Source organism: Zeus faber (assembly GCF_960531495.2).
Source record: "Zeus faber genome assembly, chromosome: 9".
Classification (NCBI taxonomy): domain Eukaryota; kingdom Metazoa; phylum Chordata; class Actinopteri; order Zeiformes; family Zeidae; genus Zeus; species Zeus faber.
The window spans coordinates 27,687,293-27,713,097 of NC_137197.1; the positions used below are offsets into that span (position 1 = coordinate 27,687,293).

General features: G+C 45.6%; 2 protein-coding genes across 2 annotated transcripts in view; one reads left to right on the forward strand and one right to left on the reverse strand.

Moving 5' to 3' along the window:
* Positions 1-158: 158 nt before the first annotated feature.
* Positions 159-12,086, reverse strand: farsb (phenylalanyl-tRNA synthetase subunit beta). The gene is made up of 18 exons (XM_080006236.1): positions 12,012-12,086; positions 10,620-10,675; positions 10,343-10,497; positions 10,162-10,234; positions 9,665-9,780; positions 7,566-7,716; positions 7,361-7,469; positions 7,011-7,081; positions 6,862-6,923; positions 6,716-6,767; positions 6,533-6,594; positions 5,436-5,643; positions 5,226-5,306; positions 5,041-5,133; positions 4,724-4,841; positions 4,056-4,208; positions 1,734-1,881; positions 159-1,221 (listed from the first exon to the last, which is right to left on the reverse strand). Exons 1-18 carry the CDS (start codon positions 12,067-12,069, stop codon positions 459-461), a joined length of 2,529 nt encoding a protein of 842 aa, XP_079862362.1. The 5' UTR covers positions 12,070-12,086; the 3' UTR covers positions 159-458.
* Positions 12,087-19,327: 7,241 nt separating this feature from the next.
* acsl3a (acyl-CoA synthetase long chain family member 3a) overlaps positions 19,328-25,805 on the forward strand; it is a 34,838-nt gene continuing 28,360 nt past the window's right edge. The window contains exon 1 of the mRNA XM_080007469.1: positions 19,328-19,432. The gene's annotated coding sequence lies outside the window, so the exon portion shown is untranslated. The remainder of the gene's footprint in view (positions 19,433-25,805) is intronic.

A 25,805-nucleotide genomic window follows, 5' to 3' on the forward strand; every position in this document is an offset into this window, starting at 1 on the left:
ATTGTAAGACTTATCTGCACACCCTCTGTGAAAACAGTCGCGACAATGTCAATGAACTCATAGTGCTTGTATCTGGATTTGGATTCTTTGGTAACTTGTTAAAAGATTACGAGACGTTTAAAAAAAAAAAACTTAAGCTCAGTTCTCCCTTAAAACTTTGGCCTTTATTGAAAATAGCGTATGTAGAAAAGGGGGCTGTTGGATGTGATGGGATGTTAACGTTGCAGGAAGAGTCATACAACAGTATTTCATGTACCAGTCTTCTTCAGCCACAGTGTCGCAGCCGTTTGAGTTTTACACAGAACCATGAGTACAACATGAGTAAGCCATAATAATAATAATAGCTATACATGATTGTGACATTGGGAAACATTGCGGTGCCATATCACCAGACTCAAATCAGCACACATTCACACATCTGCAACTTCTGGCTTTTATTACATGACTAGACCTGCGAGTCAGACCTTGTTGAAGGCAGCCACGTCCACGGACTGGACGTAGTCCTCGAAGGCGGTGATGGCCTCCTCCAGCTGGTCCGTCCCCACCTTGTCGTCCTCCACCACGCAGCCTATCTGCAGCTTCCTGATGCCGTAGCCCACGGGCACCAGTTTGGACTGACCCCACAGCAGTCCATCCATGGCGATGCCGCGCACACACGCCTCCAGCTTGGCCATGTCCGTCTCGTCGTCCCAGGGCTTGACATCCAGCAGGATGGACGACTTGGCCACCAGCCCTGGCTTCTTGGCCTTCTTGGCGGCGTACTCGGCCAGGCGCCGCTCCTTCAGCCGGACTGCCTCTTCGCTCTCCTCCTCGTCCGAGCCGAACAGGTCGATGTCGTCGTCATCATCTTCTTCCTCCTCCTCCTTTTCGGGGCAGAGGGAGGTTGGCTGGTTCTTCGCCGGCGGCAGGCTGGCTCTGTCCCTCTGGAAGGACCGGATGTGGTTGTACCAGCGCAGGGCGTGGCACAGGTTGGGCGGCGGGCGGGAAGGCACGGCGTCCAGCACGGCCACGTCGGCCTGGGATGGCGTGAAGCCCTCCACGTAGCTCCTGTCGGCCAGGAAGGCGTCGAGGGCAGCCAGGCCGGCGGGCGTGCTCATGTCACCTAAGGCAGTTTTGGTGGAGGAGGGGTTCCGCGGGGAGTTCTCCAGCGCCGGGAACTCGCGCTTGACGACTTCCTGCATGGGCACGTCGTGTGCGAGGAGCGTTTCAGCGGTGCAGCCACTGGAAGAACCGAGGCAACAAAAGCAGCGAGTCACCGAGCTGAATTATTTGGTGGGGAAAAAAAAAAAACAAACAAAACCACAACAAACAAAAAAATGCCATGCACATGCACACACACACACACACACACAAACGCATGACAAAGACGCACGTCAAAAACACAATCAGGCGCAGTCGTGTCTAGTTCATTTTAATGAGTCGCACGTGTGAAAGCAGTCACATTGCTGATTTAGAATACAAGATTAATAACGACTAATTTACCTGAAGATCCGCCTTTTGTAATATTTATTCCCACAAGGCAAAGATCCTCTCAAATATATATATATATATATATATAAAAATAATCTAACCATTACTTGCACGCAACGTTCCCTTCCACCCCGCTAGCATGGCAGAGTCCGAATCCCCATCCCCTCCCGCCTTCCCTTAATCTGAGCGCTACTGATCTGGCCTGACCACACATTAGCCCATGCGCTTCACTAGCAGGAGGGTGAAAGGGGAAGTGACATCACAGGAAGGGCTCGACGTCCATCTCCAGGGCGGAGCAGGGCATGGTCAGCTCGAAGCGGTCGATCACGTCCGGGTGGAGGACCCCGAGGTGGCCCACGCTCTTCCCGCGCACGCAGATCTCCGCGCAGCGCCCGGGGAAGAAGGTGGAGTCTGCAGGGGGTTGGGGGAGGGAGAGGGGAAATTAGGAGGAGGAATGTGCTGCAACAGTATTACAAGACCAGGAATAAAACCCTAAATCTAAGGATCGAGAAAAATGAACGGCAAACACTCCCGGTTCTCGCTCGGCTTCAAAAGATCAGATTCGAACGGGACGACAGGCGAGAGAATTACCAAGCGACAGGGTTGCCACGGCAACCTCCCCACATGCAGACAGCGCTCCCATGATGCACCACTCCTTCCCACGCCGCCTTCCTAATGGGTTCCAGAGCCCGTCGCTTAGATGTTCACTCATCACTATAGATGAAGGCTTACAGAATACATGGGCTGCATGGAGAGAGTGTGTGTGTGTGTTCCCTTAGACCCTTTAAAAACATCTAAAACACATTTAGATTTTCATGAAACTACTTCTCCATCCCTGTGAGAAGCTTCGACCCGAAGTGGAGTTGAGACCAGACGCGGTGCCCTCTCCGCCGTGAGCCAACGGGGGGCCCGCGGCCCCCGAATTGGACACAGTTGTGAGGCAAAACACGGGCATCTGCCACTTAAGTGGTTTCTTCCTCTACTACCAAGTCTCTCTCCCCCCACCCCAAGTGGATGAAGAAAACCTAGCTAACAGTATTCCCACTGCTCTCACTCACACACACACACACACACACACACACACACACACACACACACACACACACACACACACACACACACACACACACACACACACACACACACACACACACACACACACACACACACACACACCTAAACCCTACTGTGTGTGTATGTGTGCGGGGGGGGGGGGTTACCCTTTCTCCTTGTTGATGGACACCAGCAGAGATGTGATTGTGAAAGTGTGTGTTTCCGTGTGTCAGGTGAACTCTCGGGTGGGGTCGTGACCCTGTAATGGGGTGCCTAAAATGCTGACATATGGAGGTGGAGATTAGGCTAATGGTGCATGAAGGATGGAGGGGGGAGGTGCGTGTGTGTGTTTGTGCACAGTCTGGCACACTTACATGGTCGCACTATGAAATTGTGAGCATTTTAGTGGGTGTGTGATGGACAGTCCACGTGTGTGTGTTCAGCCAGGAACTGCAGCCTTCCCCTGTACTGCAGACAGCACACCCTTCTCTCTCTCTCTCTCTCTCTCTCTGGCCTGCAGAGCCACATGAGACGCCCTTCGGTGTGACCTTGGAGCCCGATGAGGGAGGGAGGGGGAGAGAGAGTCTGCCAATGGTATCAAGCACAGCGCTACAGCTCGTAGTCCCAAAAACCTGGCTATGAGTTTGCATTTTCTTTTATATTTTTTTTTTCATTGCTTCATTGTTATTTTTGCCTATGTTCATGATAAATGACTTTATGAAACTTCCCTCTGAGGATTAATAAAGTATCCATCTAACAAGTTGGAACTGGGGTGGAATTCCACGTAGTTTGTTTGTTTTTACGCATGCCGCTATAATTAGTTTGAGCTTAGCATTGACATCTTTACTTAGAAAAGTACTTCACATTTATGTTTCAATAATCACCGCCTGTGGAAATCCTATCACTGTAAAGTAAACATTTAACATTTGGATCAAAGTCCAAATCTCAATGGTGAAATGACATGACAGGAAGTACAATGACTTGAGAGAGAGAGAGAGAGAGAGAGAGAGAGAGAGAGATGCTTTTGCCAGGACTCTGAAAAACCTTTGTGGTTCCTGGTGCTTCCAGATACTAAAAAGGAAAATACCGGACACTTTCACTCCCATATACTTTGTCAGATCGCGAGGAAGCGGAGGGGAACGGCGCTGCACGGGCACAGTGGACTGGAACTAACTCCTGTCAGCGTTGGGACTCTACCCTCCGTTCCGCCGCCCTCTTTAGCCATGAAGCACAACTCCTAGAAATCAGCTGACTTCACGGAATCACAATGAAAAGCCCGTTTGTTTCCTCCCGTCGTTTTTCCTTCTAACCTCATCCGACCCTCGAATTGTCTCCTACACACAAGACAAACAAAAAACAAATTCAAAGCATGTGAGTTTGATGCCTAACGGGCTCACCGGCGAAATCTGTCTATTGGGCTTTTCTGGAATTTTCTCCTGTTGTGTGTGCACGAACGTAGTCTTAGAACATATGGTGGAAAAAGACCTCCCTCCCTCCCAAAAAGAAAAAAAAACCCTCCCCTCGCCTCTCACCGTCTGCAGCCTGGATGTGGTAGCCCTCCCCTCGGGCCGGCTTCACCTCCAGCAGCTGCATGGCGCGGTCCAGCAGGCCGTGGATCACCTCGAAGCCTGGGTTCTTGTGGTAGTAGACGGCACACAGGCGGCGGCTGTTCCTGGCCCCGACGTCTGGATTGGAGGGGGGGGGGGGGAGGGTGGACGACAAGGAGGTTGAAGAGCCAAGTTGGGGTCCGTTTGAGACGGGTAGGTCAAATGGATTCTCTCGATTCAAAAAACACGCACACATAGAAACGACTTAACTACTATGTTTAAAAAAATATGTATTAAAAAAATCACCAAAATTACAAAATTCACTTCAGATTTGCACTGTAATCTATCAATTTAAGACCCAACTCGAAATCATTGCAGTCCTAATATTTGTCTGCCATTTAGATATGATGGCTGTTTAGCTACCTTTAAATGAAAATATGAGGAGTCAAAATATACAGATAATTTTTTTTTTAACTTTTATTTACATCATTTAAAAAAGTAACAATTTAATGCAAAATGTTCTCCACACCCCAAATCTTAGCTTTGATATAAAAAATTTTTTGTCACTCTCACTCTCACACACACACACACACACACACACACACACACACACACACACACACACACACACACACACACACACACACACACACCTTTGGTCGCATCCTTCAGCACCACGTCAGAGATCTCAAACAGTTTGAGGGGCAGTGGCATCTTTCTGTTGGCCGCTATGGTCTTCAGCAGGCCTGGCAGGAGGGTGGTGCGCGCCACCTGGTGGAGAAAGAGAGCGGTGCGGCGCAGGACTCCAAATCAGTCAGAGGGACACAGAGCACCCTCTAGTGGAACAAAAATGCAACAGAAAGAAAAGCGGTTGCTATGTCTCTTGAGAAAGTCACTGGATGGAAAGGTGAGGCTTTGAGTCGTTTCAATTTCTAGAGATGGAAAACGAGGGCAGAAAACTAAAACAAACCTGGAACTCAGCGGTCTTGGGGTTGGAGATGTGAGCAGCATTGGTCTCGGAGATCTTCTTCCTCAGCCTGTCTGCGATGTCGTCTTGAGAGCACTGAGTGGGGGGGTGGAGCAGGGTGAAGCGCACGCAAATTATGGCAAACTATGATTGTTTCGCATGTTTTTGGGGGTTTGCAGTGTTTTTACCAGGGCGAAGTTGAGGGCTTCCGTGAAGCCGGCTGCCGCCAGGTCCTGTCTCAGCAGCTCCGTCAGCTTGTTGAGTGGGAACTACAGACACAGAAAACATTCAATACTTAAATATATGCATAATATGCACACACACACACACACACACACACACACACACACACACACACACACACACACACACACACACACACACACACACACACCTACCTGATTGGCCACGGTGTAGGTGCGAGGTGTGGTGCGGGCGATGTTGTTGAAGCCGTAGGCCATGGCAGCGTCCTCCATGATGTCGCAGGCGTGGATGACGTCCGAGCGCGTGGGCGGGATCTCCACCTCAATCTCGTCACCGGCGCCCGTGGCCCGTGAGCGCAGGCACATCCTGGTCAGCAGCTGAGCGATGTGCTCCGTTGACTCGCTGAATTGGGGGGTGGGGGGGGCAGGCAGACAGACCGTCCATTTACTGGTGGCTTTTAGGAGATTTTCTCAAAGAAGGAATCCACACTGCACCACGGGATCGACTAATAAATCAATTTCATGGTTTATAGTCTTTTGGTGGCATCATCATGTAATGAAATCATCCCAATGTCACACAATTTGGGAGTCGACAATTTGGGGTTTTATTTGAAAAACTAGAGTTTCAGTCTGAAACTTTTACCTTCCATCAGAATTCCATAACATGAGAGACATGATATGGTTTACATTTCCGGGTGGTAACAATACATTTTTCCCCTCATTAGATTTCATATGTTAGCTGATTGACAGAGCACTTGTATGTCAGAGTTCATTCTGCCATTACAACATTTAATTCAAGGACTTTCAAGAAGTTTTTTTAAGCACAATTTATTCATTTTCAAGGACTTCACACAAAACAAATAATCAATTTTCAATGTTATCTTTATTAATTCAAATATAATATGTTAGTGTCATTATCTATTATTTATATTATTATATCTATAATATATGTATATCTATATAATTATCTATTATTAATATCATTGTCATCTACTATTGTAAGTGTCTATCTCCAACCATTCTGGATTAGTTTCACATTTGGCTGGCATCATCTATGTTGTAAAAGCGATTCTGACAAACAAAACCAGGGGGACTATCACCAGGGCGTTTTCAATGATCGCACAGCCTTTTTTTCAAGCAATTCAGCACAAAAGGGGACATTTTTCAAGGTATTCCGGTAATTCAATTTCAGAGGACGGAATTCAAGCACTTCAAGGACCCTCTAGGGAACCCTGTGGATTTTTTTTTTCGACTGCTTCCGATTTCCCCCCCTTGTCCCCTCGGTGGCTCACCTGATGCCCACTTTGCGGTTGACAAAGTCTGCCGACAGCCTCTCCGTCCTGTAAGCCAGCTCCTGCCGAGGAAATCAGAGCAGAATGACAGCCTTTACAAAAAACAGAAAGATAAAGGACTTCTTAACAGAGTACAATAGATGCATCTGTAGAGACAGAGTTGGATCCCAACGCATACGGTACCGGATAAAGGAAGCTCCTGCCGTCCGGACACACGACCTCAGCCTCCTCTACCCTGGAGACAAACAAAGCAGATTGGCCACAAACGCTGCAAGGCTGGTCCCTGACACCAGACGTTTGGAACGTGTTGGGATGTATTACAGACTCACGTGAAAGGTTGTGAACAGTACTCGCTGAACATGGTCACCATCATGTCCAGCACGACCTTGGCCTGGAAGGAACACAACCGTTATGAATCTGTGTCAATGCCACACTAAGTATTTTTAGGTACTTAGGTCCCATTTCTCCTTGTACAAACCTTGGTGAGGTCTGTGGCGGTGCATTCGACGAGTACATTTTTCGTCTTGAGTGAGATTTTGGAATGATCCCCTGGAAGACAGGAGATAAGCAGGAAATTGAGAAGAGATAATACCTTAGGGTAATGCACTCACACAGGAGAAGAAATCAAAAAGAAACAAAACAAGTGAAACACAATAGGAAGAAAGCGATAAGCAGCATTAAAGAATCAATGGCATCAACTTACAATTAAAAAGCCCCCTTCATCTATCAGGAGTCTAACACAGAGTCAAATTCAGTTTTGGTGAGTTTGTAAGAGAATAGCGGAGGACGGAGGTCGATAGAGAGACATCCTAAAAACCCGGCGGTCACCGTTGATGATGGGCGGCATGGACAGGACGACGCCGTTGCTGTCGTAGATGACGGGGTATGCCGGTTTGTCTTCGATGATGGGGAGGTAGTGCCTCAAGTGGCTGTCGTTCTGTACGCGGGGAAAGAAACGACAAAACTTGTTAAGGTACGAGAGGGACTCTTCTGTTGAGCTGCTTGAGCTGCCGTGCCGCTGAGCTGCTCCCACCTTGTAGAGGACCATGAGCTCGGCGGCGGTGAACTCTTTGGTCTGGTTCAGGGGCCTGAAGCGGATGTCCGCCGGGGGCTTGGCCGTGTAGGTGAACGGTCCAGAGATGGTGTCCAGGTCGTGGGTGCCGATGGCCACCAGGGCTCTTTTCCTAAAGGAACAGTTGAGCGGCCGAAACATTTTTCCTACGTCAAATTAGCAACAAAACTTTTTCTAATTGTTCTTCTTCAGTGGTAGTCATTTTGAAGGCACATATGCAAATCACTTCAATAAGATTATTATTTTTTGTCTGAGTTTAATTGGGCATTGGGTTGGGCACAGCAAAATGCTAAGGATGTTTGTTAATATAATAAATGCGTCTTTACACTTTTTTTTTTTGTATAAATGTCTGCATACAATGTTGTGGGTCCTCCTCATAATTAAGAGTTACAAAGCTAGTTTAGTGCTTTGAAATCCGGAAATATTAACATCAAAGTTAAAGCTGTAATCATTACTCATCATTACTTAATTTCTTTTTTCCACGGGAGCGCTGTGCTGCACAGTCAGAAACGTTAGGGTCACACAAAGACAATGAAAAAATGAATTTGGGTAAATGACAAAAAAGGGGTTAAAAGGGGAGTCAATATATATTGAGATTGAGTTGTTTTTGTTTTTTTCATTTTGTAAAATAAATATGCACTTAGTTTATTATTATTATGTACATGTGTATTAAGCCGAAAGTTTGATTTTTGACATTTTCACCGGATGATATTTATCAAGTTTTAAGTCACAAAACTTCCAAAATGAATGAACTTAAAATATATATATATATATTTTACAAGTGTCTTCTTATGTAGTTTTTATTAATGATAATTGATTCAGACACAAAGAAGGGGGCATTGTGTCATTGACCAATTTCTGCCGATTAAAAAACAACTATTACGGATGGGCTAAATTGTTTTGCTCTATAGTACGTTATAAAAAAGTGTTAATCAAATCACAGAACTAACCCTAACCCTAACCACTAAAATCATAATTTGTAATATTGCGAGTCGCTTTTCTTCATGTTTGCACATGTCTATTTTTATATTCAGGCATATACCTGTACGATCAAAATGGGCTTAGTGTAGAGAGAACCCTGCTTGTAAGCTACATTTCCTACTTATGATGGCATCTACAGGCAACAGGTTGACACAGCATATCAGACAACTTTCCTGGTTTTCAAATGTCATCGATGGGAACAAACCATCAGCCTTACCATAGCATTTTTGAGTCATTCCGTGAAAGGAGTGCCGTTTAGATCCACAACATCTCAAGTCTATAAAACACAATCTGACAACATGCTTGCCAAGCTAAAAACTATTAATTTAAAGTCCATTATGAGCATACTATTTGAGAAAATGTTATTTAAAGCAAGTAATAGTTTTTTTGTGATAACTTTTTCAAGACCTCTGTTTATTTTCTTGTCCGTAGAGTCATGGTAGCTGAATCACATATTACAGAATTTAAAAATGCCCACCATCACAAAATGTTTCATTATTTTCCAAAGTAAACCTGTTTCCCCATCCACAGCACATAATATTAAAATATAAAAACATTGTTAATTAAAATATGATCGTTTATTTGTGTCCCTCACTATTTGTGTCCCTCACTTTTCACCCTACAAAATAATTATCTGTTTTAAGTGACATAATTTAAGCCTTCAGAGGAGTTAATAATACTTGAAGGAGTCTGCGAAGCATAACCTATCCACCCCATCACTGATAATAGATAGAGAAAAAACAGTATTTAAACAATTCTTTGTAATATTTCTGAAAATTTAATTTTTTTTTTGTTTGTGCTAATTATTAGATAATGAATTTAACCCTAAGTATATCTTCTGTGTGACGGCCATTTTAGGATGAAGAGTTCCACCCCGTCATATGTAGTAATGCCTGTGTAGTGGATGATAAAAATTGGAAAATACGTTTTCTGGGAAGTTTAACATGTATATCAAATGATGAAATGTCAAAAATGTATTCTCTGTTATTAAAAATTCTTAAAATAGAAAGGCAATTGGCACCCATCTCGTGGACTCACCTAATGACTCTTCCAATGGGAGCTAGGTAAGTTTAACTGACCTGCAGATGTTCTGGTGGAGCTTCTCCTGCAGCTCAATGAAGCTGTCGTAGCGCTCCTGTGTGAAGGTGATGTTCCTCAACACCGCCGCCACCGCGTGGGGCCGCACCGCCACCGTCTGCACGGACATCACAAGAGACGGCTAAAGCGTCAGTCAAGTCCTATCGATCAACGTTTAAAATCTGGGGGCCAAGTCCTCAGCAGCTAACAAAGCCGCAAAACATATCAGGTAGAAATTTGCCAATAATGATATTGGAAATATTGGTCTAAAAATTGGGTATTGTATCGGACAATATCCCAAATACTAAAACGCAATACCAACAGATATATCAAACATGTCAGATACATGACGAGGAACTTATTGCTTAACTTCCCGCTTTGAGGATAATTAGAAGCATGTAAGGTGCCTCTAATGGAGAAAAATGGACTGTTGACCCTGAACTCTGTCACACTTGATATGATTGGCCAATCTGTGATTTAGTCCACTACATGCACCCACCTCTTCAGTAATAATCAGCCGTTGAGGCTCTCCGCTGGAAGGGCTCACACGGGTGTAGCGGGGGGCCTCCATTCTGGAACACAGGAAAAAATAATAATAAATCAATATGACAACAACTAACCACCACCAAACGGCATGCACCAAAATATAATGAAGCTCTGAGGTCTGCGGTTCAACTCACTTGTCCTTAAAGACCTGCAGCCCCCGGGCCAGGCCTTCCAGGCACAGGAGATCATAGCGGTTGGCAGGCACATCGATCTTGTACAGGACGACCTCAGATGCTCCCAACGCCTTGGAGTCCCCTTGCTCCCGGCTGATTAGCTCCTTCTCTGTGGTCTTCGGTCAAATGACAGTTGACAGTTACTCACAACATTGTTTGGCGCAACTGTGATTCGCAAGATATGTGCTGGGTTATTGTTAGATAGGTATTGTAAAATGAGGAGAAAACAATCGCTTACGATTTCATCCAGCTCCAGGCCAAATTCAAAACAGAGTTCATCAAACTCCTCATCGGCTGAAAGAGGTTAAGGTCACCATTAAGATCATTCACATAGTAAATACAGGTACTCCTCACTTAACAACCGAGTTCCATTCCTAGGACCAGGTCGTTAAGCGGATTGGTCGATAAGCGAGGACCCGTGTTATTTCACAGTAAGGTGGCGTGACTATTGTGAACGCTAGTACGACTGCAGGAACGAGACTGAGGCTAAGAACAGTGATGTGCGATGAGATGCTTGACGCTGAGACACCGTGGGCTCACTGCAGTATTGCACACCGCGCAGTATTGTATGCAGCGGTATTGTATGCAGCGTACAATAACGACTGGTCAGAGAGCTGGTCGTGAGTCCAAACGGTCGTTAAAACAGGTAGGTCGTTAAGTGGGGAGTACTTGTTCACAATAAAACTAACCATGAACTGCACTCGAGCTGTTAGAATTATTACACAATTTCCTCGCCATTATGATTATTTAAGCAGATCATCTTGTAAAATTGGATGTCCCCAATCACATATTTCCATCCAAATTTCAGGGTAATTTTAAGCCAATATTCAAACTGTCACAATAAATAGAATGTGAAATCTCCATCAGTTGGGTTGGGCAAAAATGTACCCTCATTTTTGTTTATGTTCAAATGTCAAAAGATAGCGCTTCCGCAATAGGCAGATATGTACTGTATTACACTACTATATTATGACACTGCTATTATAAAGACAGAGATTATTACTTATTACACTATTATTATTATTATTATCATCATCATCATCATCACACTCATCATTAATACATTACTTTGATCATTCTATTTTTTGTAGTTAATAATATTGTTGTTGTTATTATTATGGCTCTGTTACTATTATACTATTATTTTTATTATATATTACGATGACACCGTTTAATTATCTATTAAAATAATACTTGTTTTTATGGCGATTAATCGTCAACTAAAATATCACGATCGTGAAAGCCAGAGACTACACGTAGTCATTACGCTCAAAACTCCTTGGGAATTAACGACAGGAATCAGGAACTGACGCAATCACGTTGAACTCCAGCATCCATCCATTGGCAGAAGTGTCAAACAGGGAGGTACAAATTCGTTTATGACCCATTGCGAGAGGAAGTACTGAAGTAATAAATCCATGGTTCAAAAGTTGTATTATCTGCTTTATCCAACTATACAACGATGGATCGATCCATTCATGAGCAGCTGCGGCGCAGCCAGATATGCTACCTAGCATGCTACATAGCGTGGGAGACCACGACCGTGTGGAATGATGAAATAAACGCTTCCTACATTCAACACGTCCCACCGTCGTCCAAGTTATGTGAGGTGTCGCTGAGAATTACTCACTGTACGTTCTTCCCAGAGCTTGGAAGAGAAGATCCCTTTTGACGCCCACAACCGGCATGTTGCTGCTGAGCCTGCTGCCACTGCGGTGGAAGAGGACCTCGCCAGGACGGCCGTAGACGGCTGGGATTTTGCCTGTTTAAAAACATTTACGTTTACATTTACATTTAGTCATTTAGCAGACGCTTTTATCCAAAGCGACTCACAAGGGAGAATAACATTCAAGCTACATTGTGACAGAGACATTAGTGTAACAATAAATACTGCTAAGTAGTGCTAAGTAATTGTAGGTTAGGAGAGGAGGTGCTCTCTGAAGAGCTGGGTCTTCAAGTGCTTCTTATCGACAGAGAGGGAGGTCCCTGCTCTGGTCATTTTTGGCAGCTCGTTCCACCAACGTGGAACTACAAATGAGAATAGCCTGGATTGCCGTGGCTGTACGGCCGGCAGAGCCAGGCGACGCTCATTTGACGAGCACAGCATCCGGGGGGGCAACATGTGCTCTTACAAGAGCATTTAAGTAGGTGGGAGCATTCCCAGCAATCACTCTGTAGGCCAGTATCAGAGACTTGAACTTGATGCGAGCGGCTACAGGTAACCAGTGGAGCTCGATGAGCAGCGGAGTGACATGTGCCCTCCTTGGCTGGTTGAACACCAGTCGCGCCGCCGCATTCTGTTTCAAGATTCAAGATTCAAGATTCAAGATTTTTATTTGTCACATACATATACATACTTCCATACATATATGCAGTGAAATGTAATGCAACGCACCCGGTGATAGCACACACTATGAAGGAAAAAATCTACTCCTAGGAAAAAATTAAAAAATAAAATAAAATAAAAAGTGGAAAATTCCTTTCTAATAGACCGACTAACTGACTCCTAAAACGTAATACAGTAAGTGGAATACTTATAGAATAAGATAAAAAATATATAGAATAAAATACAATAAAAATAAATTGAAATAAAATGGAATAGATAGAAGGAATATGCCTATGTATATACAGATATGTGCATTTAAAGTGGCATGTGAATGTGAATAGTGTGAGGTAGTGTTTGGGATAATACAGCACAGTATACAACAGTACGGCGCAGCAATACGGCATCAAGAACAACCCTGAACAGTGACACAGTATGCGGTACAGTATGCTACATACAGTACAGTATTTAGTGGAGCCTAGTGCATGGCTCAGTTAGGACCCCTGGTGAGGTCAGCGTTGACAGTTCTAATGGCATGCGGGAAAAAACTCTGTCTCAGTCTCTCTGTTCTCGCTGCGTGACTGCGGAGGCGCTTGCCTGACCGCAGCAGCTGAAACAGTCCGTTGTTGGGGTGATGAGGATCCTTCATGATCCTACGGGCTCTGCTACTACACCTCCTGGTGTATAACTCCTGCAAGGGGGGGAGGGTAGTTCCAGTGGCACGTTCAGCTGAACGCACCACCCTCTGCAGGGCCCGCCTGTCCTGGGCAGTACAGTTCTCAAACCAGGCAGTGATGTTGCCTGTCAGGATGCTCTCCACTGCTCCAGAGTAGAAGGACTTGAGGATCCTCACCGAGACCCGGAATTTCCTCAGCTGCCTGAGGTGGTAGAGACGCTGCCTCGCCTTTCTCACCAGAGTGTCTGTGTGAACAGTCATCTGCAGTGGCTTCACCGCACAGGCCTCAAGCCTGTTAAGAGGGCGTTGCAGTAGTCGAGACGGGACATCACCAAGGTTTGTAGCAGCAGTTGAGTGGCATATTGGGTCAGGTACGGCCTGACTTTTCGGATGTTGAGTAGTGCGAAGCGGCAGGACCGGGAGACGGCGGCAACATGGTCCCAGAATGTCAGTTGGTCATCGATAATGACACCAAGATTCCTTGCAGCCTTGGTAAAAGAAAGAAAAAAAAGAAAAAAAAACCTGGGCTGTGGAGTGAACTGAAATCCGTGTCAGCGTTACAAGGATGGGCAGGATTGAAATGACAAAATGGATTCATGTTGTTTCATATGCAAATGTTTTATTTTTGATTTAAATACTAGTCTTCTGGTAATACTTTCACATAATTAGTTTCAAACATATTGCAATGGCCCTGCATGCGTTGGGGACTTGTTGTGGTTGTTAGAATGTGTTGTACGGCGGGTGGTTCCAAATCCTGCGGGAAAGGGGGGAGAGTGAGAGGGAGGAGAGGGAGAAGTGTTGGAGGTGTTGTGCACAGTTCTACGGGCACGTTATGGCTCAGACAATGACCTGGAAGGAAAAATAAACCCCAGTGAGTCATAACCACCATGTGTCTTCTTCTGCCGATCGGAAAAGTTACATTGGCGTCAGAAAAAAAAAAAAAAAAAAACGAGTGTAACGCCACTGAGGTTTAGTACCAAGTGCTAATTGCAAACCTCAAACCACACTGGTTTGCTGGACTGCGTGCATGCGGAGAGAGAACGGAAAATGTTTTCCAAAGACTTGCCCAAAGTTAAGAAGGAGGGGGAGACAGGGGGCTACGGTGAGAGCGGAGCGTACGGCGGCTGGCAACCTAGAGCCACACCTGGGGGACTACGGGAACTGAGTGCAAAGATGGAACGGCGGAATTCAGCACTTCCAGCACACACGTCAATGCGGGGCAACGCTGTCCCACAAACAGTACAGACCCACAAATTTTCAGGTAGAGCCAACTGGGAAGCCTTCCATGCAAAAGGGACGTGACAGATTTTTGCCGCCGCTGAGACAGCTGCACCGCTCGGAAGGGCCACTCAGACCGATCACATGACCACCTTCAAAAATTCAATGGGGGGCCCAATGGAGAGGGTGGGGATCGATGTTCTGGGCCCACTTCCCTGTACCGAAAAGGACAAGTACAAACAAGTACATCCTCACAGCCATGGATTACCTCACAAAAAGGCCAGGGGCGTACTCTCTGCCAGACCAGGAAGCAGACGTTCTAGTCCAAGGCATGTTCAGTCGGTCCTGGTAAGCAGAGAAAATCCACACTCACGGGGTAGGAATTTTGAGTCCCGTGCGTTTCGCTGCCATGTGTAACAGGCTAGGCTCACGCAAAACGTGTACCACACCCCTGCGTCCTCAAAGCGGTGGTCTCGTTGAAAGGTTAAATCGGACTGTGGTGGAGCAGCTCGCCATGATCACAGCCAAACACCCGCGGGACGGGGACCTACACATTCCCCTCCTCCTGATGGCTAACCGGTCTGCTGTCCAGGACTCTATGTCCTGCACGCCTGCCCTCCTCATGCTGGGGAGAGAGATCTGCACACCAGCAGAAATAGTGGTGGGTAGACGACTTCCCACCAGTCCCACAAGGCCCGGAGTATGCCAGACGACTGCAGGATCGCTTGAAGACGGCACACCTCTTTGCCAGGAATCAGCTTTTGCGCGTGGGGTGCTCATCGCTGGGGGGGCGAGCTGTGGGTGGGGGAACTGTCTGCCGCCCTCTGTTCTGTGTTCTGCATGGGCAGCGGCTGGGGGCTGACCAGGGGCCTGATGCGGTATGGCAGAGGCGCATGGCGGGCTGCTCTGTGCCCGTAGCAGGTCACTCTGCGTTGGGTTCCTCCGGGTACGGGAGGTGGGTGTGCTATAGCGTGGTCTGGGGGGGTGGGGAGGGGGGTGGCTGCTCCCCGGCCTGTTGCGTCCCTATGTTGATCTGGTTGCGCTTCGCCTTTCTCTCCCAGGGCCAAAACTCATACTCAGTACATACACCACACAATGGCAGAGGGTTTGCGGGATGGGTGGGGTGCAAGCTAGGTGGGTGGGAGTGTGGCGGGTGGCTGCGATCTTGCCGTCACGCTCCTGCCCCGACATGCTTCACGTCTGTTCCAAAATTTGAATTCCACTCATATTGGCCTCAAACACATACACTGGCACACAAATTGTACTCTGAACAAAACTCCACCAGACCAGGGTCTGCAGGACAGGAGAGGTGCGATGGATTCGGGTTCGACTTGCTTGGAGGACTCGCACCCCCACATCCCAGAATTTTAACTGCAATTGCCAACAGCACACATTGAGCACTGAGGTTTTCCGGGGGGGGCGGGCGCTGGTGGGTTGGTGTGGGGCACGGCTGTCGGCCTCTTCTCCTGCTACACAGCTTCTCTTCGCAGGTGGAGAGCCCATATATCTGGTTGCCTGTTGGCGTCTGGGGGGGGGTTAACGTGCGGGTGCCCTGTGCTGAGCACACACAGCTACGTGGACGGGCACTCAGGGCTCGTGGCCGGGTGGGGCGTCTGGTCTGATGTGGTGGGGCGGGCCTTGCTGTTGCACAGGGCGCGGGTGGGCGTGGGGACTCGCCGGCTCACCTGCGGGGCGGGCGGTTCGGGCAGGGTGTCGGTCTGTGGGTGCAGGACCTGGCTCTGGGCTTGGCGTCCCTCGGCCCAGGTTCTGCGCCTGGGGCTGCGTCTTGTGCCTGCACATGGGGGTGGGTTGTAAGTGTGTGCCTCAAAGGTGCGGGGTCTCCTCGCACTCCCTGGGAGCGACTTGTGACTATATCTGGTGAGGTTTGGATGATTGACTCACGTGATATGTGTACTCTGTCCATTTGCGCATTGGCGCAAGGATTTCTCTGCATATATCTTTGCGTGGCGCATTCTTGGTGAGGTTGCGATTGTTGATCACAAACCTCTTCCACAATACTGAACCAATGCTATGATGAAACTCTCCTGAATACCTGGATATCTTTTCATTTTTTCTGTGGGTTCTTCGGGTTCCATGACATCCATAAAGTTCTGACGTCAGTTACATCTGTAACGGCCGCCATCTTGGTGAGATCCCGATTGTTGACCAATCACTGGATTACATTTCTATCATGTGACCTGTACATGCCGTCATTTGCGCATGCACGAATAAAATACACTGTTTTTGTTAAATTATTTCACAATAATGGACTGATCATGATCAAACTTGGATGACGAAATGTCGGAACTGCCCCGAAAAAATGTTTTATTCATCTTGTCTGTGAGTGCAGCAGATCCATAACATCCACACATCAGTGACATCAGTTTTTCATTCCAAAAGCAATGGGCTGGCGCCCCTTCTGGCTGGATCTCTAATAATACTATTATATGAGTATGAAAACAAATAATAGAAAGGAAGGATAAAATGATGATAGTAATTTGCAGTGTAAAAAGAAATTAACTATAAAAAAGAATAGATGAAATCATCATCATCGTCTTCATAATACATTAAACTAAAGTAAAGTAAATGGGTTTTTGTGTATATTAATTCATACATGTGATTAGGGATCTCAATCCTTAATTTGTGGTTTGTGGTTTATGTTCTGTCCAAAATACACAGCAGTGAGTTTGACACAGTTTACCCTGTATTTGTGGATGTTAAAATAATCCAAAATAAATAATTGCTATTTATAATGCTACTTAATTACTCACTATGTTACTTTGATTAGTTTAGTAAGCATCATAAAAAATAAACAATGCAATATCTGACCAGAAAACAAGAAGGGCAATTTAATAAATAATTGCAAAATGCATTAAATTCCACAGCGACAAAAATTGTATTCAGGGATATAAAATTTCAATTTCATAGAGCAAGAGCTCTCTTTTTTTTTTTTTGAGGAGAGATGTCTAACCGTCGTATTGACTGATTAGAAACCACTCCCATATGTGTCTGCATTCAGTGCATGGCATATGGACCTTGTTGCGATGAGGTGGTTCAACAGCTTTTGTTAAAATGTTTCCATTAAGATATCTAACCCTAACATGTGAATGAAGTTTTGAAAACTTAGAAACGCAGAAATTACTTTTGCTGTTGTTCTATCATGTATGTGTGTTAAGCAATAATAATAATATGGTATAATAATAATAATGTGGTATTATAACACTGGTATTACACTGTACATACTATAATAAACAGGTTTGTATGTAGTAATTCATATTTATAATGTATACAGTATATACCCAAAACAATAAAGTACCCAGTCTGTAGTATCGCATTTTATTTATTTATTTATTTTGTTTTTACCTTTTCTTTTCGGACAGGTAAGTGGTTTTTTTTTATCGTCTGCAGAGAAACGCACCAAACCACAACAGAATAAATTCCTAGTATACAGTATGTTTATGTACCCGGCAAATAAAACTGATTCGGCTCTTCTAACCTCAATTTGCAGAGGAAGCAATAATGCATACTGTGTACTGTAATTCTGCTTACTGTAGTTATCGGTTTTGTTTATTCCTATTCACGTATTTTCTCAGGCAATTCTGCACAGAATATCAAAAGTATCTTACTGTTGGCAGTTCAGAACATTCACTGGGGCAGTTATGGGACGAAAGGGCCCAAATGAAAGCAGATTGACAGGCTACACATTTTAATCCTCCAAACCCCATAAATCCCTTTACCCCAACCTTCACATGGGCCTAAGGACATGGTTTCTAATCTATTGGACTCTCAGTTATTAATCTGATCTACTCAACTAAATAGGTCAGTGGTGTCCATCACGATGCCCAGGGGCCAAATATCCAGTACTTATAACAGCCTGTTGATACAGGAAGCAACTTTGTCGATTTAGAAGAGGAAACGGTCTTGACAAATATTAGTCGAGTGCATGTTCAGATTATAGTCTTACGTCTGAAAGAATGTGCCGGAACGGGTGACAAATGAGTGGAACTCAGAAGGAAGTAAATAAAGAATGCAACGCGACCGGAGAATATAAAGAGTCGATCATCATCCGTGACTCTTTGGACTTGAGAAGAGAAATGGATCCGTCTGTCTGTCTGCCTGTCCGTCCGTCTGTCTATCTGTCCGTCCGTCTGCATATCTAGCTATCCTTGGAAGAGCGCAAAATGCAGGCACTGGTACCCAACTCACATGACAAAGGCACACGATGTGATGCACAGGCTGTCGCACTTCATACAACAAGCGTTTCCGCAACAACCAGGTACCAGGTGCTTGGGCAATAGCTTTCACTTTTACTGGATCAGTTGAGTAACGTTCTATCAGGAAGGAGTGTGTGCGTGCGTGCATGTGTGTGTGTGTGTGTGTGTGTGTGTGTGTGTGTGTGTGGGTGTGTGTGCATGTGAGTGTATGTGTGCATGTGTGTGTGTGTGCATGTGTGTATGTGTGTGTGCGTGTGTGTGTGTGTGTGTGTACGTGTGTATGTGTGTGTGCGTGTGTGTGTGCATGTGTGTACGTGTGTATGTGTGTGTGCGTGCGTGCGTGCGTGCGTGTGTGTGTGTGTGTGTGTGTGTGTCTCCCCCCCTCTCGCTTGGTTCTGACCTAGGGTAAACCCGACGGTCCAGCCCCTCCCAGCACGCGCCATCTCACCAGGTCCAATCAGAGGGCAGCGAATCTGCCACTATGACGTCGTCAACGTCACTTCCGGACCGCGGAGCCGGCGACCAATATCAAGGGACTGGCAGCGGCCAATGCGGGAGTTTAACTGCAGGGCACCCGGACGTACCAGAGGTGTTCACCCCAGGGAGGGAGACCGGTGTCGGTAAGCGATTTCCCCATGTTACTACCATGCTATCACCATGCTATCACCATGCTATCACGACGCCATCACTATGCTATCACCATGCTATTACTATGTCATTTCACTACTTATATATGTATGCTCGAATGTATATGTAGGCGGCAAATAAACGTCTTGATAGCATCGTGATATCACCATGCTATCATAGCAACGTCATATCACCATTCCATGATAGCGTGGTGATATCACAGCATGGTGAGATCACGACGCGGTCGCCGCGCTGTGGTCGCGCTGTCACCGAGCTGTCACCGCGCTATCTTCCTGCTAGCGCTCTGCTTCAACGCTAATACCACCCTGCTATCACCCTGCTATCACCCTGCTATCACCCTACTATCACCCTGCTATCACCCTGCTATCACCCTACTATCACCCTACGATCACACTATATCACCCCACTATCACCCTGCTATCACCCTACTATCACCCTACTATCACCCTGCTATCACCCTGCTATCACCCTGCTATCACCCTGCTATCACCCTACTATCACCCTACGATCACACTATATCACCCCGCTATCACCCCGCTATCACCCTGCTATCACCCTACTATCACCCTACGATCACACTATATCACCCCGCTATCACCCCGCTATCACCCTGCTATCACCCTACTATCACCCTGCTATCACCCTACTATCACCCTACGATCACACTATATCACCCCACTATCACCCTACTATCACCCTGCTATCATCCTGCTATCACCCTACTATCACCCTGCTATCACCCTGCTATCACCCTACTATCACACTACATCACCCCACTATCACCCCACTATCACCCTACTATCACCCAATATCACCCAATATCACCCAATATCACCCAATATCACCCATATCACCCTACTATCACCCTACTATCACCCAATATCACCCAATATCACCCTACTATCACCCTACTATCACCCTACTATCACCCTTCTATCGCTCTTCCCTCCCCCTTCTATCACCCCGCTATAACTCTACTATCACCATGGCAGCTTCTGATCCGCCCTGATGCTCAGACGTGCCGGACGCCGCGTCCTCTGCATCAACAAATCCCAGCATTTTGTGTGTTTGCTGAGATTGAGTAAAAAAAAAATCGACATCCTCACCCAATATCCAGTAATATGATTTACTCTGCGTACCCGATACCTGAGCTGCTCATGTTTACAGCTTCTTCTGTGATGACGCTACACATGCTTAGTTTAGGCATACATACAACTGCTGTTAAGTAATTAAAAATGAAGGAGTTGTTTGATTTTATTTTGATTTAATTTTCCCACATCAAATACATAACATTTCTGGATAAAAAATATCTGGCAAAGGCAGAAGGTATTCATTTCCCCAATGGCCTTCTTAAGTTCCGTATGGAGTCTGTTCCCACATTAAATGACTGTGGATACAGTACGTAATAGGTTAGGGTTACTATGTTATGTCCGGTGCAGATGCGATATTTAGGGCAATATGAATCGGTTTGGTTTATTTCCTGGCTTTCAAACCGCCCCTCCCGGTTCCCTTCCGCTACAATAAGGTCCCAGAGCCTCGTCCCCGGACGCAATTACCCTAATCCAAAATTATTAAATCTGTGTATTCATTTTTTAAACCTGTCCTAGACTCTCTGCCTCCAGAGAAGGATCGTTCTCGACCCGTTCCTTGTCCGCTCCGTGCTCGGGTGCAGCGAAGAGCTTGCGAACGATGTCCCCGCACCCTGAACTGTAAAAGACATGGCCAGGCTCTGAGTTGCATTTTAAAGAAGTAAAAGAATACAATTGAATAATCTAAAGACCTGTCTCCATTGAGACTCGACACGTTTCAGTTTGTTTTCTTTGCAGGTTCAGACTCGCCATTTTTCCCGAATGTTTTCCCGAAAAACAAATTATTTTTTAAATTATTTGTATGAAATAAATGTTTGTAAAAACCCACTATTTGTACTATTTTACGGCGGTGTTGCTGCTCCCATTCCCATACACTTCCGTGCACAGCCGTACCGGCATTTTCCTGGAAATAAGGTCGAGAGTGGGGAAATTTACAGAACGACTTTTGCGGAACATCGACACTGGCTCCTTTTCCCACACGACGCCAACACGGAACATTGCCATCAGATTTACGGCTTTCAGTGCAAGTGGGAAAGGGGCTTATGTGAAATTAGCTCTGTTACAATTCCTAACATTACTTTCATAACCTCCAGCTTTTTCATAGTTGAGCTGTTTGTTGCTGTGGCAGCGAATTTACCCATGGACGGCATTTATCAAATCACTTCGCCTATGGGCGAGTGCCTGTACGCACAGAGGTGCTTTTGTCTCTCAAGGACGCTCCAATGTGATTCGAACACACACAACACGCCTTGGTTCCACCCCAAGCCATGTTTTCCAGAATATTCAAAGATGGAGGCAAGGCAGCCGTTTATGTCACACTCCCATAAAATGCAATTCAAAAGAAGGCTGTTGAATAACAAGTGGGAGAGAGAGAGACGAGACAGAGAGAGAGAGAGAGAGAGAGCGAGGAATTAGGGCAAATAAGTGATGTCGTATGCTTCCCAATGACACACCTACTCAGAAAGCTGTGGCCGCTGCGATTCATACAGTACACTTTATTGTATGTGTGACCTCTTGCCAATTTTAAACATCCAGAGATCTGGATCTATCTCGGGAGAAAAAGTGTTGGTTACCATCCACGTGTACCAATAGCCTATCACACCATTCACCCAGACAACTGCTGTAAACGGAACAAACCAGACAGTCCAGTTTTCTTTCTCTTGTTCTTTCTCTTCTGTCGCCCGTAAGTCAGAGCTTTTTACAAGCTTTCCGATTACGCCATTATCAGGAGTGGGCAAATAGCATGCACCTGTTGACTAAGCAGATACACACACACACACACACACACACACACACACACCTTGCTGTGGGTGACTATTTCCGAAAGATGCAGCATGATAGCTCGACAATGTGTGTTTAACCTGGCCCAATTAAATTTCACCGGTTTGAAGGGAGCAACTTAAATAGAATGCAACCAGATTAAAAACTGAATCAGAATGAAAGCCGCAAGGGGTCGTAACAATAGAATCAAACTATTGGTACAGTGGTGTATAAAAATCAAGGTGGATAATAGGGTATGGTGTCGATACCTGTCTTTGACCTTGGTACTGGACTGTACCAAGAGCCATATTGACTCTGGAAAATTACCTGTGAGCAAACACAAAAAGAGATTAAAAAAAAAAGATATATATATATATATATATATATATATATATATATATATATGCTGTTTGCTAAATGAGCTGAAATATGATCCACTTCAACACTTGTATTTTAAAGAGGGACAGTCAAACGGTCATTGTAGCCCTCTCAGCTGTTGGGCACTGCATATTATATAGTGTGCTGTTGTCATGTGTCTTCTTCACAATGCCAGCGTTGCCACTCTCTCCCACTCAGCCGGCCTCCCTGCTCTGCAGGCGCAGGCGTTTCCGCACAAAAGGCCCTATTCACATTGCCTCAAGGAAGCATTAGTTCCTTCTAACACACACACACGCACACACACACAAACACTCTTTCTTGATAATATGTTACTCAATTAATCCAGTAAAAGTGAAAGCTATTGCCCAAGCACCTGGTTGTTGCGTAAACGCTTATTGTGTCAAGGGTGGGATGGTCAGGGAGCAGAACCCAACTGCAGACACACGGTAGGGAACATGACAGGGGTTTATTGGAGAACAGGCAGGGGTCAAAACAAGGGAATGAGGGTCCAGGGAAACCAGTAGGGCCTCAGGGTCCAGGAACAGGCAGGGAATCAGGGTCCACGGGAACAGGCAACAGACAGGGGACCAGGACTGTGACTGGGGAAGACAGGAGACTCACGACCAGAGGAGCCGGCAGGGAATCAAGAGTCCAGGGTAAACATAGCGGAACAGGCAGGGCCATGGGCCGTGCATGCAACAACCTAAGCAGAGACCGTAGGCAGAGACAGGCAACAAGCACAAACCGACACCGACAGAGTGAGGAGCACCGCGTTAAGTACAAATGGAGTGATGAGGGAAGTGGAGACAGGTGGTGTGATAACAGACTGGGGACAGATGTGTAGTGACTGGGAACTCAGGTGACATGAAACACAGACAGGGGGAGCTAGAGGAATAGGAGAGGAACACGGCAGGGGAAGGATCATGACACGTTGTATGACGTGTGCATCTTGTGCTTTTGTAATGTGAGTTGTGTACCAGTACATGCATTTCAAGCAAAATACTTTTCACAGTCATTTGGAGCAATAAGTAGCTCACATTTTCAGAATTTCAGAATATTGTGACTGTTGCAGAGTTAGGGTTAGGGTTGGGTTAGCAGAGGCTTGAGCTTGGTAGTCCAGCGGATTTTAAACCTACACTGCATCTGATAACACAACCAGCTACATAAAAGTATAGGATTCATCTTGTGCTAATTTTCAGATCACCTAAACAGATGAACAGAATATTTGACATGAATTATCAGGCTGTCCAGGGCCAGCTCTTCCAATAGACGAGATGGGCCTAGCGTGGTATCCCAGGGGTTAGGAGGAGGCGAGGAGAGGGAGCGATTGGGGCACATATTGTGCAGCGGTCTCCTTCTCCGACGGTATCGAAGATAATGTGCGCCAGCGATGTGGTGCCCGCGATCGGGGTGCCAGAACAGTGTGTTTTCATTTTATTTTACGTCTCCTCATGGAATGAAACAAGTGGGTATTGAATGAAACCGTGCGTAATGGGGACGCTTTCTCCGTGCCCCCACCCCACCTATAGCCATTGTTTAAACCCTCCGCGCTGCCCCCCGGTGAGACCCGGGCCACGGTCGGTGGCATGTGCTGATGGCAGAGCTCGGAACACCCGTAGAGTCCAGCCCACTTCCAGAATAATGTGTCTGTTTGTATGTTTTTTATCTTTGTTTTTTTTTTTATGAAATCAAGCTGTCCCTGAACTAACAGAGTGGCACTCCATGAATGTGGATGTATGCGGCACATTAAAAATAATACATTTCTGCTGAAACACTGCATATATTTCGAATGTTAATTTTCAGATTCGAACAATTACAAGGTTTGAGGTGAAATCAATGAGTCAATATTCTTCTCTGACTGAAGGTTTTTCTTTTTATAATTCAGTAGTTAAATAAAGATATGTTATTCATCTCAATTAATGCATCAATTTATCTCATTGCATCACAACACGTAGGCCTGGCCGATAGGAAAAAGCAGTTTTTATGTTCACTGTATCCAATGTGTGTGGTCATACTATAGAATGATATATTGCTTGTGTTTAGTGAATAAAACAGAAGATATGGAATTTAAAAAGAAATCACAATATTGGTCTCAAAGATTGCAATTAGATTATTTACCCAAATTGTTCAACCCTAGTAAGAATGACCTTAAACCTTTGTAATGTCTTTAATGTCCGTTGAGCCAATTTGCACTCAGCGGGAAGTATGTCTTCGCAGATCTGCCGAGCCAATTTGCACTTAGCCAGTGGAAAGTTTTTCCAGGTTATTGAGCCTTTTTTTGCCAGGGGTTGAGTAACAGGCTACATTTTACAGAAGCATCAAATCAAATGTGTAGAATTGTTTAGTTTTAGTAAGTGATGGCCCCAGAAAGCTTTTCAGTGTCCCCAACCCTCCTTTGTCGCGTTGCTTATTAGTCAGGTACTGGATGGCTGGATTGTTTGGAACCCCCCACTTAGCCTTTGTCGAATTAGGAATTTATAACACAGGATTTGGGCTTTTGGAAAATTAAACAAATGCATTAAGACTTTATGATATCATAATACTATTCGTCAAAAAAACACTGTCAGCTTTAGCCAGTGCTGGGTGGAATTCTAAACTGTTCTCGTGTCTCCCGCTGCATTATACTTCCAGAGTATAGAGGGAAAATATGGGTCATGATGGCAGACACAAGGGGCATTCCCTAACCCTAGGCGTGAGAAGTGAATTACAATATTACAGTCTTTTGTCGTCTTTTCCGGTATTTTCTTCTCATAAAAACAAAGAAAATCTAATGTCTTTAGAAATGTGTTAATAGCAAACATAGGGAGTTTGGTCTGTTGTATTGGAAAAACAGAGAAGGAGATAATTCAGTTGTTCCTTTTTGAAAGCCAGCTGGTCGGCATACCCTACGCAGATCATTTCAGTCCACCAGCCCCGCTACCTCAGCTGCTGCTTTGGACTACGACTTAAGGTGTCTCTGCACTCTCACCCCTCGTCACCTATGACAGGGCAAGGCATTTCATGGCCCTCGATAAAAGTGAAGAGAATCGCAAGTCCCCGGACGGGTCTCATAAAATTTGTGATGGTTTGGCAAACTGATTTATTCATAAGTCTCAAGGGAGCACTTTTTTTTGGGGGG